Source organism: Limanda limanda, chromosome 5 (assembly GCF_963576545.1).
Source record: "Limanda limanda chromosome 5, fLimLim1.1, whole genome shotgun sequence".
Taxonomy (NCBI): Eukaryota; Metazoa; Chordata; class Actinopteri; order Pleuronectiformes; family Pleuronectidae; genus Limanda; species Limanda limanda.
In genome coordinates this window covers 5,828,439-5,844,482 of record NC_083640.1, presented here as the reverse complement: position 1 = coordinate 5,844,482, position 16,044 = coordinate 5,828,439, and the positions used below count along the sequence as shown (strand labels likewise).

The window sequence follows — 16,044 nt, the reverse complement described above, 5'->3', positions numbered from 1 at the left end:
CTCTTTTTGATTTATGCTTTTACCGACGACCGTCCGTCTGAAAACAATTCACCGCCAAACCCATAGGTGGCGCAACGGAAGACGAGCTCAGAGAAGCCTACCCCATTTCTGGGAAGAAGAAGTCCACGTGTTTATTTACCTCTGTCGATGCTCGGACCTCCGGACCTCCTCCACTAGACGCTCTTCAATGTCGCTATCCATATTCGTATCGTAGTTGTGTTTGGATTTTAACTTATGATATACGGAAGAAAACCGGAAGAAAACCGGAAGATAACTGGAAGAAAACCGGAAGAAAACCGGAAGAAAACTGGAAGAAAACCAGAAGAAAACCAGAAGAAAACCGGAAGTTTGTGGTCTGGAAATGTGAAATCCGGAAATCGTACGGAAATGATGTCGTTATCGGACCAATCACAGCCAAGGGGTGTCCGTGGGCTATCCGAAATATCCACTGATAGTTAGAAAAATCAGAGGTGCACGAAAAGCTCTCCGAGGCGCTCGGAGAGGAGGTTCCACGGGGGAGAGGGCGGTCCTATCTGTCCGTATCCGAAAAAACGGAGTAGCATAAATCGGCCTTAATGAGTCGACCAAAACAGGGGGAAAAAAACAACACATGAAAGCTGTACAGTCGGGCGCTTAGGGCCAATTAAACACCTCCCCAGACAGGAAATTAGTCCCTGCCTTAATCACAGGCAGTCGGGGTTGTCAATCTTTTGTCAGAGTTGGTGAATTCCAGCTCCAGATCAATTGTCCTCCTGTCCCGTTGAACGGCGGCTCGGGGAAACGGCCGGCGCGCGGCTGCATCATTAACGGTAGGTGCCTAATTAGACGCTGTGCTCTGATCAATAGCCGAGTTGATTGCTGACTGGCTGATGCAGCTTCGGGCCCGAGAGGAGACGGAAACACTTTGCACGCCTTCAGGAATTTGTCAGCAACCACTGCTGCTGGGTAAACAAAGTAATCAAGCGCTGCACTCGACGGCGGCGTGACACAGGCTGTACCTCGGCGTTCTCTCTCTCTCAGCCTCCGTGCCCGCCCGCCCGCCCGCCTTGCCTTGCCGTGCCAGGGAGGGCTGTTTCCCTTTGTGCTCCCTTCGTTGAGAGAAGGAAATCAAAAAAGGGCAGCGTCTATTTTGAGATTCCAGGCGTGATTAGGCTGACAGTCGAGTCGAGCGAGAGCGAGGCGGAGGGAGAGGCGGGTGGAGGTGGAAGTCAAACCTGATTAGGCCCACCTGCCAGGTTTCTCTTCCTCCCATCCCCACACCGTGATTGCTTGGCGGGTAGCTCCCTCCCTCTCTCCTCCGCCACGCTCGCCCCATCCCCACCCTCATTCTGTCACTGTTGACCTCGGCGCACCGCTAATGCCCCTTGGCCAATCAGCACGCTTGCCCTGGCAGTGGCAGGGTAATTAAAAGGGAATTGTGTCTACTTGGCATGAGAGCTGGTGGGCACAAGGGTAGACAAACACTCTCTCTCTCTCTCTCTCTCTGCCGCCTTGCCTTCCCTCCCCTCCCTCCCTCTCTCCCAGCCAGGTGGTAGCGTACAGGACCTGTCAGATTAGCTGATGACCCTTTTAATTCTAGCCCAGCCGGGGGCCATAATTGATATTTACCGGGAAAGGTTAATTGTAGCAGTGATCTGCTTAAATTACAGTGGAGATCAGGAGACCGGGGCCAGCCACCGGGGGAGCCGCTACACGCAAACTGCTAGTCAAATGGATTACACCCCGCGGCCATCGCCACTGTACTCCAAGGTGGGGAAGCAGCATGGGACTCTGTGATTGGCCAGAGCTGCAGCAGCGCAGACTCTTTCTTGCTGAGCTCGCCAACCTCCCATCTGGCTGGGACTTTGGACGCACGCCAACCGTGGGTCTTGATGGCCGGCAATAAAACAAGTCATCCATGTTGGCATTAGGGTTTCCGTGATGCGGGTGGCTGGACACACACACTGACATTTCTACATTGAAGCTGCTAAAAGGCGGCAGTTTGTTCCACTGTTTGGTCTTTTAATTAATTCGATTTATTAAGTTGTCACGGGCAGAAAACGGACATTAAATCGAAATGAAAGTATGGTCTTTTTATTCTATAAAATGTTGCTAAAGGTGGGAAAATGTGGAAATATGTTAAGCATTGTTTAGAGTTTGCAATTTTGTTGTAGGGCTTATGTAGTTTGTTAACACTAGTGCCAACATATGAGGAAGTGTAGTGGATAGTGGTACCATACCATATAAAGCAATGGAGCTTCTTAGTTGTAATTAATGGTGCATTTTGATTGTGGATCATAGTGGCAGCTAATCGTGGATTATGATTACAACTACATTTCTTAGATATACAATATGCCTTCTCACATATTCTACCACCATTGAAAATACCTCTATCATTATAATAGTCATCACTGCCTCCTTCTTCTCTTGTCAGACTTTCCTTTTGCATAAATACTTTAACACCTCCTTCTCTTAGACACTGTTGTTTTGAAAGAATGTTTTAAATATTGTTATTTCCTTGGCTGCTACATGCGTCGCCTATTGCACTTCACTTGCTACTCCCTCTGAGGCTTCTATGTTTTTGTTTCTGTTAAGAAGCTTTTGTTGTATATGTATATATATATATATATTTATATTAATATCCACAAAATCTCTAAAGCGACATTTATTTGCTGTATAATTTTAAAGTTTTGTATGTCAAAATACAGCTATTTTATCAAATTTCAATTAATTTATTCGTAAGATGTTCTTGTGTTTGGTATCTGTTGATGGATTGGAAACTATATTTGTGAACAAGGCAGAACAAATGTACACATTTGTGACTCTTGTTTTCATTCATAGATCCTTTAACACACATTTGTCATCGTTACTTGGACTAATTTCTCTCCGTGTAGTTAACAGCTGGTTTTACTGAAATGACGCTTAGCACTCCTGTTCCCCGGCTGCTGTGACTCAAGCACCAGCTTGCCCAGGGTTTGCAGTTGCAGGTGTTTTTGCTACAGCCGGTTCTGCTTTGCATTTACCCAAAGCACAAACTGACATTGAGCTGTGAGGCACCACGTGGACTTTGTGTTTCCCTCGGGTTAAGAATAGAAGGACCACAGCCCATGGAACGTCAGTTGAAGTCACTTTCTAGTTTGGCTTTATTGTTATGCATAGCTGCTCCAGCTTGTGGAGTCAGTTATAGATGCTGGTGAGTGACTGGAAACAAGATGGAGCTTTAATTCTTGCCCCCTAGTTGCTACATAGCAGGTTTTATTTTTTTGCAGTCTGATTTATTGTCGTGAATGAATCTTTACATTGAAAATTTTGGTCGTCACTATGAAACTCTTGTTTTACGTCAATAAACTTGTTTATATATTAGATGTCATTCAAAGATCAATGCACAGTCCAAATTCTCAATTGGTAGATTGAACAACATTCAATGAATCAGTTACTGGTAGTGTACAATTATTCAATTATAGATAATTATCTAATACTATGCTCATGAATGCCAAATACTGGAAAAGCTAAAGTTTTAAAATCCATAGCATCAATCCATATAATATGCATTAAACTGACTCCTCCTCCATGTCATTGTAAAAAGTATAAGTGTTGTACAGTTATATCTAGGGACGGGAATCAGCAGGGACCTCCCGATACGATACTATCACAATACTTAGGTGGCGATACGATATGTATTGCGATTCGATATTACGATTTCCTGGGATTTCTTTCGGTTATTTTTTTTTTTTAAATACTGGACCATGGAAAAATGTTGAATCATACCTTCAAATACAACAGTCAAATTCACTTAGAGCTTTACAAGTTTTATTTCAAATATTAACATTAACTTAATGACTGCAGGGCAGCCAATAGAGAAAATAAATAAAAATGTTCCTTATTATTGTATAGCCCCTGTCAACTGCACACAAACTGACAGATTAAGAAATGTAAGCCACCTAGGCTACTTTTAAACAATAAATAAAAGGTAAATTTAATAGAATGAATAAAAGTTTACTTAAAATATAAACTTATCATTCATGTCTAAAGAGGAAACAATGACTCACCTCCAGTTTGCCTAAATTGCTTTGCTGTGAGAAGTTCACGTTTTGAAGATCCTGGTTTTGTGTGTCGTCCCTATAGATCAAACCTCTGGTGCTGCGTCCGGTGAAAGTCACCGAGGACGAGACGATGCTGGAGCTCAGCCGACCGCAGAGGAGCAACTCCAAGGAGCAGCTCAGCGAGGTGAGCCCCCCGACGAGACCTCTCCCCTCTCCACAGACCCCCTACAGAGACGGGCTCTCCACGAGGAAGGAGACCCCTGAAGTGGGTAACAGAGAGGCGGGTGGACGACAGCAGCACTGAGCTGAGATCAGAGGGCAGTTAGTGCAGCGGCTCCTGCTGCTTCCAACTCTCACCTCATAAATCCTCCGGTGCATCGCGAGACAGAAAAAAACCTGGTTGGCTGGCAGCACATAGACAGGAAACGAGCATCACCTTGTTGGCCTGGCATTATTTAAAGCACTGCGTGGTTAAATGTAGACATGACCTAACGCGGATCAGCCAGGTGTGAGCTGACCTTTACGACCCCGGAGTGGAACGAGTTAGGAAACGGTTCCAATTATCGCCGCGCTGGTAAACCATATGCTCGTCCATTTACAGGATGAGAAGGTAGCAAAGGCAAATGTTCAGCATAAGGGATGAAATAATGCAATTTAGATACAGAGGAAGTAATGAGAATTTATGCAAAAATCCCAAGTGGCTCATTTTATACTGAATGTAGAAATATGCTTCCTAACTAATGCCTGTCAAGGCTTCCCAAACCTCACTGAATTCAATCAGACTATTCATTTAGCTGACGAAAGCAGGTGGAGGGAGAGAGAGAGAGAGAGAGAGAGAGAGAGAGAGAGAGAGAGAGAGAGAGAGAGAGGGGAAATATACAGCTTCCTTCTCCATCAGGGGGTGAAACGATGGAAAGAAATAGATTTTAATGAACTTATTAAATACATTGTTTTCAGCTATTCAGCTTCCCCAATTGAAAATAGGGAGAAAGAAACTTTATCCTCTTTCTTTACCCCCCCACCCAAGTCTCGCTGCTGTGTTTCATTTGTGCGCCACCCCTCCACCCCCCCTCTCTCTTGAATTTGTGTAAAAGGCTGTCTTTTAATGAAAAAGTCAGGAGGAAGAGGCGGGCCTGTCAGATAAAAAGAGCGACGCCGCTCGACAGCTCTGACAGGGATATACGACAAGCACGGAGAGGGAGGGAGGGAGGGAGGGAGGGCACGGAGGATAGAAGTGGTGGAGGTGGTTGTTCTTGCAGTGATGGGGGGGTGGTGGGGGGGGGGAAGGAATGAAAATTGCAGGCTGTAATCGCTGACAGTGTTAGATGTGGCATGTCTCTCTAATCTGCTGCCAAAAGAAACGGTGCACAGACGCTGATCGCTGTAGCCACCACGCCGTCCGTATCTCTCCATCTCTCTCTCCATCTGCCCGTCTTTACCTTTCTTCTCTCTCTCTCTCTCTCTCTCTCTCTCTGTCTGTGTGTCTGTCCCTTCCCTCCGCCCGGCTGCTGTCGTCTCCACCTGCACCAGGCCGGTACGCAAGACCCCTGGCAGGATTCCTCCCCGGCACCGTGTCATTGTCTCCCCCCCCTTATGTTTTTCATTTTCTTTCCTGCTCCGTGAAATCTCCGCCACCGCACTGAGAGCGCACTGCTTGATTTTCCGAAAAAACACACTCCACCACATCAAAGTGGCTCCACCGGCTTTAAGAGCTCTTAACTAATGACGCCGCATCGGCAACGAGTAAAATGGATTCCTCTTGTCTCACCGCCGAAGGAAATAGAGACAAATGCGACATGCGGACGCGCCCGCCTGTAAAAAAAAAACAGTCATGCATCAATTTGGAAGCAGGGGGTGAAAAAAAAAAAAAAAAATTGCAGGGGGATGCTGTTTGTTCATTGCCATGGTTGGGGTCTTTATCTGTTTATTTTGACTAGGTAATTGTGCCTGCGGTGCAGCCGGGGCCCGGCACTAAGCCACACAGGGATTAGGGAAATGCGAGGTGGTGGTGGAGGAGGAGGTGGAGGGGGGTGGTGGGTTCCAATGCATCTGTGTCCTGCGGAGGAGAGGGAGGCAGTGGTGGCGCCGTCATGGTCGCTAACACCCTCTTGTATCCACCCACACCCACCCACATACACCCAAACCCACCCACCCACCCACCTGCCCCTTCACTCCCTCTCCTCCTGATGCTCCACAGCTCCGACCGGCCTGGCTCTTTGGCCTCGGTTCAACGCCAAAAAAACCAATAGTCTGAGTTTGAGAGAAGATGGACCAGACCCTCCCTCCCTTCTTGTCGCCATGTTTTTCTTTTTTCTTTCCTTTTTTTTTAGTAAGTAAGGAGAGTGGAGGAGGGGGCATGGAAATGGGGAGAGGATTAGGGGGCGGATTTAGCAACATTTCTCTTCTCCGGGGCTGTTTAGTTAACCCTTAAACGCCGCCAGCATCCGCCCCATCCCTCTCACCACCAACTAGCAGAACCTTTCACCACATGCAGGTGCACACACACACAGAAACCCACACACAGAAACACACACACACACTCACACACACACTCGTCCTCCTCCCTCCCCCACACTGCCTCTCTGGGGCGGGTTCTTAAATCCTTTTGAAGTCCTAAGCGCTGCAGAAATCCATTGAGAGCCATGTATAATGGCTTTTAAGAGAGAGTGTTTAGCTGTATGCCGACCCTATGGCTTATGAACCGCTGGCGTTTTAATGGATCCCCCCCCCCTTTCCCCCTCCCCTCTTTCCCTCCCTTCACCGGCACTAAATCCAATGGATTGTCCCTCATTATCATTTAAATAAGCCTCTCTTTCTGCTCAGAATGCTCCAAGTTGAATGAACTCTACATAGTAAGGGCTAATTCCACATGGCCTTGGCCTCCCACCACCTAGGCACATATGCGCCGCACACTCACAAACACATGGATAAGCGCACACATTTTAAGTGCAGTCACAACATGAACACAGACAACAGAGCACATTCTCACTGGAACACACTTTTGGCCTTTTTCTATCCACGGATTTTGCCTTCTGCTCGGTTCCTCCCCTCCTCTCCTCTCTGGTCTCCTCTCTGGTCGGGTGTAGGCGAGGGAGGAGAGGGGTCGAGCAGAGTGGGAATAGCCTTTTGATTCCCGCAGAGCCTGCTTTCCGGCTCGCGGCAGGGCTCCTCCCTAATCGTCACCGCGGGAACCGTCCTGCGAATCACAGGGGCACACAGGCGTTGATGAGGGCTGAGGCCTACAGCAGGTGTGGGACAATGGATGAGGGGGGGGGGGGGCATATGGAGGGTGCGAAACAAGGGAGAAGGTGTGGGGGAGGTCGTTTGGATGGAAGGTGGACCTACGGATGAAATTGGTCTCGCAGCAAAAGTCCCCTCCAGAGACCAAGGGAGGGGGGGAGAGATTGCCAATCTGGAGCGAGGAATAAAAGAAGTGAAAAGTGGAAGTGGATGGAGGGAGGGAGGGAGGGAGGGATGGGGAGATTGGTATTCGTGCTCGGCTCTGACGGACGGAGCCGGAGAACAGAACAAACCCGGGTCTTCTCCATCGCTTCCTGCTCTCTGAGGAAACAGGAAACAGGAAACACATCCCTGAATACTTGAGGAGATTATTATACAGAACCGCTATAACATAACATAATGATTATGATCACACAAGTTATGCCTTTATGTATAATCAGCACTTAATTAAGTCTATATAGACAAAGTACAATATTTACAGTTTGGATTGTCTTGTTGAACATAACATGACCTCTTCTCTGAGAATATAAAGCAGTTTGGTTATCACGTCTGTCTTTTATATGCCTTATATTTGCATATTATATATGACTATGCTGAGATATGCTCAGTTATGGAGCCTCTCGATGCTACACGTATTCAGTCTTGTGTTTATTTGTTTATTTGTTTATTAAGAAGGATCCCCATTAGCTCTACCCTAAGACAGAGCTACTTTTAGTGGGGTCCACATTTAAGACATACATACAGATATCAAACATTTAAAACATACATTACAATACCAATATCAAACATTTAAAACATACGTTAAATTACAAATATCAAAAGTTAAAATACATTAACATAATGATCATACAATTTTATATTACAGATATCAAAAATTAACTTAGTGGTTATGCAGTTTTACCTTTGTCATGATATAAAACACTGATATATCTAATTCCATAGAAGTGAGTGTTTGTTTGAGCACAAAGTAAAAACATAATATGACCTCTTCTCTGAGAATATATTTAGCAGTTTGGTTATCGCGTCTGTCTTTTATATGCCTTATATTTGCATATTATATATGCCTATGCTGAGATATGCTCAGTTATCGAGCCTCTCGATGCTACACGTATTCAGTCTCGTGTTTATTTGTTTATTTGTTTATTAAGAAGGATCCTCATTAGCTCTACCCTAAGACAGAGCTACTTTTAGTGGGGTCCACATTTAAGACATAAATACAGATATCAAACATTTAAAACATACATTAAATTACAAATATCAAAAGTTAAAATACATTAAAATAATGATCATACAATTTTATATTACAGATATCAAAAATGTACTTAGTGGTTATGCAGTTTTACCTTTGTCATGATATAAAACACTGATATATCCAATTCCATAGAAGCGAGTGTTTGTTTTGAGCACAAAGTAAATACTTTAAAAAAATTATACGAGGGAATAAGAGAAGCCGTCATATTTTCGGCTGGCAGGGAAGCTGAGCTGTCACTCACACTCAAAACAACAATTTCTTTATCAAGGTGCGTTTTTATCATTTCATCTACTGACGAAAGTGATGGAGTCGGCCCCATTTCACACAGCACTCTCTGGAAGACACAGAGGGGAGTGAAGTCAAACAAATAAAAGCTGACACTTAATCTTGACCTGCACTGCAACACCTGATCTACAGCCGCTAATAAAAGCATCAGAAGTGATTATTTTGGCTGCAAGGAGTCAACAGGCAAAGATGAGAACACGTGTCATTAAACATCCAGTCGTTTTTATAAGCTATCCTGTGATCGGTATCTAGAATCATTCATCATTTTACACACGCACAGTTCACGCTGTTCGTAAAATTCATTGTGCAATATTACACTACTATAATTTCACCAAATAATGAAGGTTTTTCTGCAGTGAATTGGTGTGATTGATTGCTTTTATTGCGGGTGTGGTTCATCTCCCCTCGGTGAAAGGAGCCAGAAATGTATGGGAGTGATGTGTGGTGGGCGGGAGTTACATGGCAGGGCGGCTAAAAGGTTAACGTGAATATTGATATTAAAGCGGCACAGCTTCATCATGTCTGTGTCAGCGAGTGGAACGCTCCTTAAAGGTCATCCCTGTTCTCCTCTCTCTCCCTACAGAGTTCCACTCACTCGCTGTCAGGCCGCGGCTACTCGGTAAGTGACATTTTCATGCTTCATAGCTTTACGGCAGAATTACAATCTCCAACGACCCGCTTTATGGCCCCGGCGCTCGACATTTTAATTATGTTAAATAGAGTAATGGAGAAATCATGATATTAGGGACATTAATTCTGGCTGACTGACTGATTAAATTGCGGGAAGGTGTCCTGTGCTACCTTGGCGAAAAGCGCCTGGTTTTATTGGCATCGATCAGCGCCATTCGACGGCGCCGCAATTTGCCTGTCAAGAGTTTTATGTCTTCCTCCAGTGACTGTCAGTGGAGGATCCATTTGCTCACATATCAGACAATATGCCTAAAAGCCTTTTAAAGGGCCCCCCACCATCTATGCAATAAATACAATTTCTCGCCACCAGAGAAACGCGTGTACATTTACACCCTCAGGAAGATTCATTGCAGTTAGACGTGTCTTATGATTTGCTGGAACTGGCTGTGCTTTAATAGGAGTCGGTGTGATGGTCTTTATCAGGGAACACGTAGAGAGTGTTGTTCGAAGGTAAATGTGCCCGAGAGGAATATTTAGAGATGCCTTGGAAAACGTGAGCCAAATCCCTTCAAACGTACACGTAGCTCACAAATTGTCAGTGCACCGACTATTTTTATCCGGTGAAAGCATCTGTTGCCTTGCCCCAGTGCGTTTTTCCAACCGTAAATTTGTGCTCTTTCCCTCCCATTGTTTCAACGACGTGTCTCGTCTCTGGGTAATAGAGACAGCGGTCGTCCTTTATGTCCTTCGCTTTAAAAGGGAACTCATAAGAGGAGCATTCTTTAAAGTGTGCTACTTTTAGCTGATGAGTGGCATATGGCAGTTCTTATTGCAGCTTGGAAGCAATCATCCCGACAAACAAAACAACTATAAATGGTTTGTCATCGTTAATCTGCCTCAAAGGACTGCAGTTAAAGCGCTGAACAAAGCTTAACTTCAAAAGGCATTGATCTCCGCGCGATCTTTTTTTTTTTTTTGTCTTAATAGAACATGTCACATTCCTATTCCCCAGCGGCCGCACACTCACAGATGGATGAAAACAAACAAGACCTTCCAAAAAAGCTTGTGGAGCCCTTTGGCTCGAGCTGTCAGTTTGAGTTGACAGGGAACAAGGGCCTTCTCTTTATATGAGAAGAGGAAGGAGGGAGACGGAGAGAGAGGGAGAGAGAGGGCAGAAGTGGAGATGGCGGGTGTGTGCTTGTTGGTGTTGGTGGTGGTGGTGGTGGGGGGGCAGGGGCATTGTGCAAGCGAGGCAGAGTCCAGTAACAAGGGCAGGAAGTTTCAGGTTGTCTGGCTCCCTCTCCTATCTGCAGCGTGTGGAGCCTCCGGGCGCCTCCTGGGGGCGCTGAGCTCTGACTCCCAATCTGCTCGGCTGCCAGGCCCTGCTTGATTTCTGGGGGTCTCCTTATCTGTAAGTGCTTCAGGCTTTTACAGTATGATGGTTTTGAAAGCGGGGTATGGGGGGCGCAGGGTTGGGAGGCTCCAGGGAAATGCCAGGCAGAGGCTGAGCGGGCATGAGGCTGGGCGGGCGGGGGGGGGGAGGAAAGGGCTAGGGGGATGGAGATAGTGTTAGAGGAGTAACTGGCTGATCAGTGTATGTGGGTGGAGGGCTGGTTGTAACACGGGGGGGTGTAGGAGGGTCAATGAGGCGGGCACAGCGGCCACCAGCAGCACAGACAGGAGCGTGAATGTGCCGCTCGCCCCCGGGGCCTGACCCCCCCCTCCCCCCACTTATAATACAAAAAAAAAATAAAAAAATCCCGAGGCTGAACAGAGGCTGGTTATCTGTCACAAGGCACTAGGAGGTAAGAAAAAAAAAAAAAGACAATCTCTCCTGACAGTTAGTTTTCTTCTTCTACGGGAGATGACGCCTCTTGGTGGTTATGCTTCCATATGTCCCGCCTCTCACTGTACGCTGCCTGCCAGGCGTGAATGGCCTCATTTGATTGGTTTACACAAGAAGATATAGAAGTTTCTTGGCTTTAGTGCCAGACTCGTGAAAAAAGGGAAATTTGAGCCCTCAGAGTATATTGGACACTGCAGATCCCCTCATAGTGTGGTAAAGTGCTTTGCTGTAGTGTACACAACACTTTGTTCCCTGGTTTAATTTCTGATTTGTAACGAGTGGATTTCAAAAGCGGTTTAAGTGACGTGTGTTTCAGCAACGTGTCTTAAATGAAACTGATCTTAATACCTATTTCTGAATAATACTTGTTACTTCACTTCTTGTTAAGGTGAACACAGACAAAGGAACTACAACTATTCACATTCTCAACGTAAGGCACACCCAGTGATATAAAAGTAATAATAATGTGTTTTATTCATGGGCACATTCCAAGACACCTTACAGTTATAACAACAATCAAAAGCAGCAAAATGTCAGGACATCAATAAAACATGATTCGATGATGGGCAGGGTCACAGAAGATAACATAAAAAGGTGGGATTCGAGGGTCTGTATTACAATATATATGCAAAACCACTGGTGAAATATTGATCATTTCCACAATAACTATAAATAAACTGCACCGCACCAGAAGTTGTAAACAATGATGCGCTGATTTCAAAAATATAAAGAAAATTTCAAAAAATCGAAATAAAGAAAAGCACATTTATAAAAGATAAGCTAAGAAATGAGTGTGCACATAAATTACCATAAAATCCCTCTTCCTCACAAAAAAATATTTTACATTCTTAGCTAACGATTAACTACCCCCAAGTAAAATATACTTTCAAAGCACGGTGTGTTGATTCAGTTGATGACATTGCGAGATGTGAAATCACTTCCAGCCGCCCGCTCCTCCACCCAACCCTTCACCCCCCCCCCCCCCCCCCCCCCCCCCCCATCCAGGAGGGGCGAGAGCTAATCTCTGGGCCGTCGAGTCCGGCAGCGATACGCAGCGGCTGCACGGAGACTCGCTATCTCTCCTCCTGTGGTCGACCGGGCGAGGGATTGTTTATCAGGCCGACGCTCTCCTGTCTGCTTTGTGCAGGCTTCATTATATCCTCGGCCGTGTTTGGGAGACGATATCTTTGCCTTGTTTCCTGCGCTGCTACCTGCTTGTTGTTCCAGCGGAGAGATGGGGCCCAGGCTCTGGCGATTTATCATCCTCTCAGGGGCTCCTTGATAAAGAACCCAGCCCCCCCCCCCTCTGCGCCCGGGAGATACGGGCTGCAAGAGATGCGGAAAAATGTCAACAAACAACAAAAAATCTCACCGCAACTCTGCCCGTTCTGTCACGGCCCCTTGGCTGCTATGTACTGTAAAAGAGGAGGAGACGTTCCGGCTGAGCCGAAAAAGACAACACACCTCCCTCTCCTTCCAGATGAAGTGATTGAGCCTCTGTCACCCCCGATCCTCATCTTCTAACCGACCAAGGCCGACCGACGGCCGATTGTTTACACGCACGGTAGAAACACTGAGCTTTGTCTGTGACAGTATCGGAGTACAGGATCGCTTCTCGGCCTTTTGGCTAAGATCAAGTGTAGTATCTGTTCTTATCAGTTTAATATCTGATGTGTCCTCTATATGTGGACTACATATTAAGCAGATTTTTGGCAAGAGGAGCAGAAATGTGGAGCTTGCTCTCCCTTCTCTCCACGCATCCACCTAGCATTGCAGTGCCGCTGGGAACGGTGCTCTCAGTTCAGCGAGAGGCGGTGGACTAGTGGCAGAAACTTGGACTATGGGCAGAAAAGGACTCTGGTTCGTCTCTGGTTCGACTCCACGGAGAAACAACAAAAAGAAGAACCAGAGAAGCAGCTGTCGTTGGCAGTGTCCTGAACGTGTTCTCCTCGTGAACCTGCTGCTGTCGTGGTCAACAACGTTTATGTTCACGAGTCCCAGCTGCCGATGCTACTGAGAGCTGGTTGCCTGTTCATTACAAGTTTATTATAATTGCACTAAATTCAACAAAGCACATAATAACGCGGTGGACTAGTGGCAGAAACTTGGACTATGGGCAGAAAAGGTCTCTGGTTCGTCTCTGGTTCGACTCCACGGAGAAACAACAAAAAGACGAACCTGGATTGATCTGTCCAAAAATCCAAGAGGATTCTCCCTACCCTGTCTAGTGCCCCTGAGCAAGGCACCTTACTCCCCCAACATCTGCTCCCCGGGCGACGTACATGGCTGCCCACTGCTCTGTGTGTCCTGCACCAGATGGGTTAAAAGCAGAGGTTACATTTCCCTCCTTGCATGTCTGTGCATGTGTTTGGGACAAATAAATGTATCTTAATCGTATAATCAGACTAGTCTGTGTTGGGAGGGTTTATGTCGTAGATGTCAGGGAGTGAAACCTTCTCCAGAGTGTTTGGGTTGAGCTCTGCGACACACCCGTTTTTCATTTCCCCAGCTCAGGCTGTCAAAATCACTCTTAACACTAAATGACTCCACATTCTTCACTACACATTCTACACAGAGAGTCATTTGTGCATTCTTAAACAGCCCTTGTTTTAATTGATTTGGCATTCCCGGCCTCCACATTGTGGCAAATATACTTCCCTGTCTGAGTGATGAGGCTTTTTTACAAGATCTTTATCGAATACAAGGATTATGTCACTTAATTACAATCGAAGCCATTAAAAGCTTCACGCTTTATTTAACAAAACGACACAGATTCACTGGATTAAAGTCTAAACACAGCGATGGAAAGAAATGGAGTGTGAATTATATCGTATACTTTCACAGGAAAACCCTGGTTTGGTCCTCTGCACAGTAAATGAAATCTCGTAACTGCGTCTTTCTGAGTGTCTCTCTCTCTCCCCCTCTCTCTCACTCTCTCTCTCTATCTCTATCTCTCTCTCTCTATCTCTCGCTCTCTTTCTGTCTCTGTATATCAACCTCTCTCTCTCTCTCTCTCTCTCTGATTTTTTTTGGATTTTTCACAAACCCTTTAAAAAAAAAAAAAAAATCTCTCTCTCTCTTTCTCTCTCTGTATATCAATCTCTCTCTCTCTCTCTCTCTGTATATCAACCTCTCTCTCTCTCTCTCTCTGACTCTCTCTGTCTCTCTCTGTATATTAACCTCTCTCTCTCTCTCTGTCTCTCTCTGACTCTCTCTGACTCTTTCTCTCTCTCTCTTTCTCCCTCTGTATATTAACCTCTCTCTCTCTCTCTCTGTCCCTGTCTCTGTCTCTCTCTCTCTCTCTCTCTCTCTCTCTCTCTCTCTCTCTGACTCTCTATATATCTCTCTTTCTCTCTCTCTCTCCCTCTCTCTCTCTCTCTCTCTCTTTTCTATCTTTGTATATCAACCTCTCTCTCTCTATTTATCTCTCTCTCTCTGTCTCTCTCTCTCTCTCTCTCTCTCTCTCTCTCTCTGTCTCTGTCTCTGTCTCTCTCTCTCTCTCTCTCTCTCTCTCTCTCTGTCTCTCTCCCTCTCCCCCTTACTCTCTCTCTCTCTCTCTCTCTCTCTCTCTCTCTCTCTCTCTCTCTGTTTATCTCGCTCTGGTTGCTTTTCAGTCGGGTGTGCAGGTGTCTCCGTACCACTAGCTCGGGCACATGGTGAAAATTAGTGCAGGAAACCACCAGCCCAGTGTGAGTGGGCCGGGGGCCTGACATTGTCCCGGCCCTGGGGTGGGGGGGGGCGCTGCCTGTCAGGGGCCTCTCTATGGGGGCTGTCCGCCTTGAAAAACCTATTTGTTTATCCCCGTGTGCGGTCCGGCCTCAGATCCCGGCCCTGCTGCTCTCTGCACACCAGGGACCTGGGCTGTTGCCGCTAGCAACAGATAAAAATTGCTGTTAACCACAGCAGGGCCCACAACACATCAATCAGCGGGTCTGCAGATAAAGGCTGCAGGCTTCAGGGGCCCCGGCTGAATGGCACGGTTGAAAATCCTTTTCCAGTGGCTGAGCACACACAGCTCTGACGGTGGAGGCCTGCGATCATTCAGAGTCGAGGAGGCAAACTTCATTTTCAGCAATGCAGCTCAGGTTCTGTTCTGATGGAGATGCGTTAGAACAACACAAAGGGGACTCGGGGAGAAGTCATTTGACGAGAGAGGCGAACACTATGAATTAGTGTTGACCGGGGCCTCAGAAAAACCAGCCCCAGCCATAGTTCAGTTGTTCTAAATGAACTCTTAATTGCTTTTGCCACTTGGCTTTGCTCTTAAGGCTTCGAAGCCGGGACGTTCAGCTCCACCGCGTTGCACATACCCCGTTTATTAGGACCGAATTGAGATCAACGATTGGAAATAGCTCGGAGCCATGCCCCAAAGGCCCAAATTGGCATTAGTAGAAAAATATTTTTTCAGCAGAGGTGACTTAAATGGTTCATTCGAAACCTTTTTTTTCAATCTAGTTCCACCAGCCTCAAAGCAAATGTATGGTGATGACTTTGGGGCCCGGTAATGAAAAAGAACAATACTGATCTTTTCTTATATTAAATCCAGTTAATGTATTCCCAGATGGAGCTCTGTGCTATCACCCACGCTGGAGTAAGTCCAAATGAAACACCGGCTCTCCTGGGTGAAAGCATTAGTTTTATCCCCCTAAGCCCTGCCTTGATTATCATCACTCTTAGTTTGTCCTGGATGCACTGTCCCCTAACTCACATTTGCCCCACTTTAAACAAATAGCCCTATAATGTTACAATCAAGCAATGCTCTGAGGATT

General features: G+C 46.2%; 1 protein-coding gene and 1 non-coding gene across 2 annotated transcripts in view; both read left to right on the top strand.

Annotated features, from left to right (window-relative positions):
• fbrsl1 (fibrosin-like 1) overlaps positions 1 to 16,044 on the top strand; it is a 343,354-nt gene that overhangs the window by 152,625 nt on the left and 174,685 nt on the right. Inside the window, exons 3-4 of the mRNA XM_061071798.1 lie at positions 4,105 to 4,206; positions 9,383 to 9,418. Of these exons, the coding sequence (XP_060927781.1) occupies positions 4,105 to 4,206; positions 9,383 to 9,418 (138 nt within the window). The remainder of the gene's footprint in view (positions 1 to 4,104; positions 4,207 to 9,382; positions 9,419 to 16,044) is intronic.
• Positions 12,883 to 13,076, top strand: LOC133002565 (U2 spliceosomal RNA). Its single transcript, XR_009678264.1, has one exon. It is a non-coding gene; the product is annotated as a U2 spliceosomal RNA (small nuclear RNA).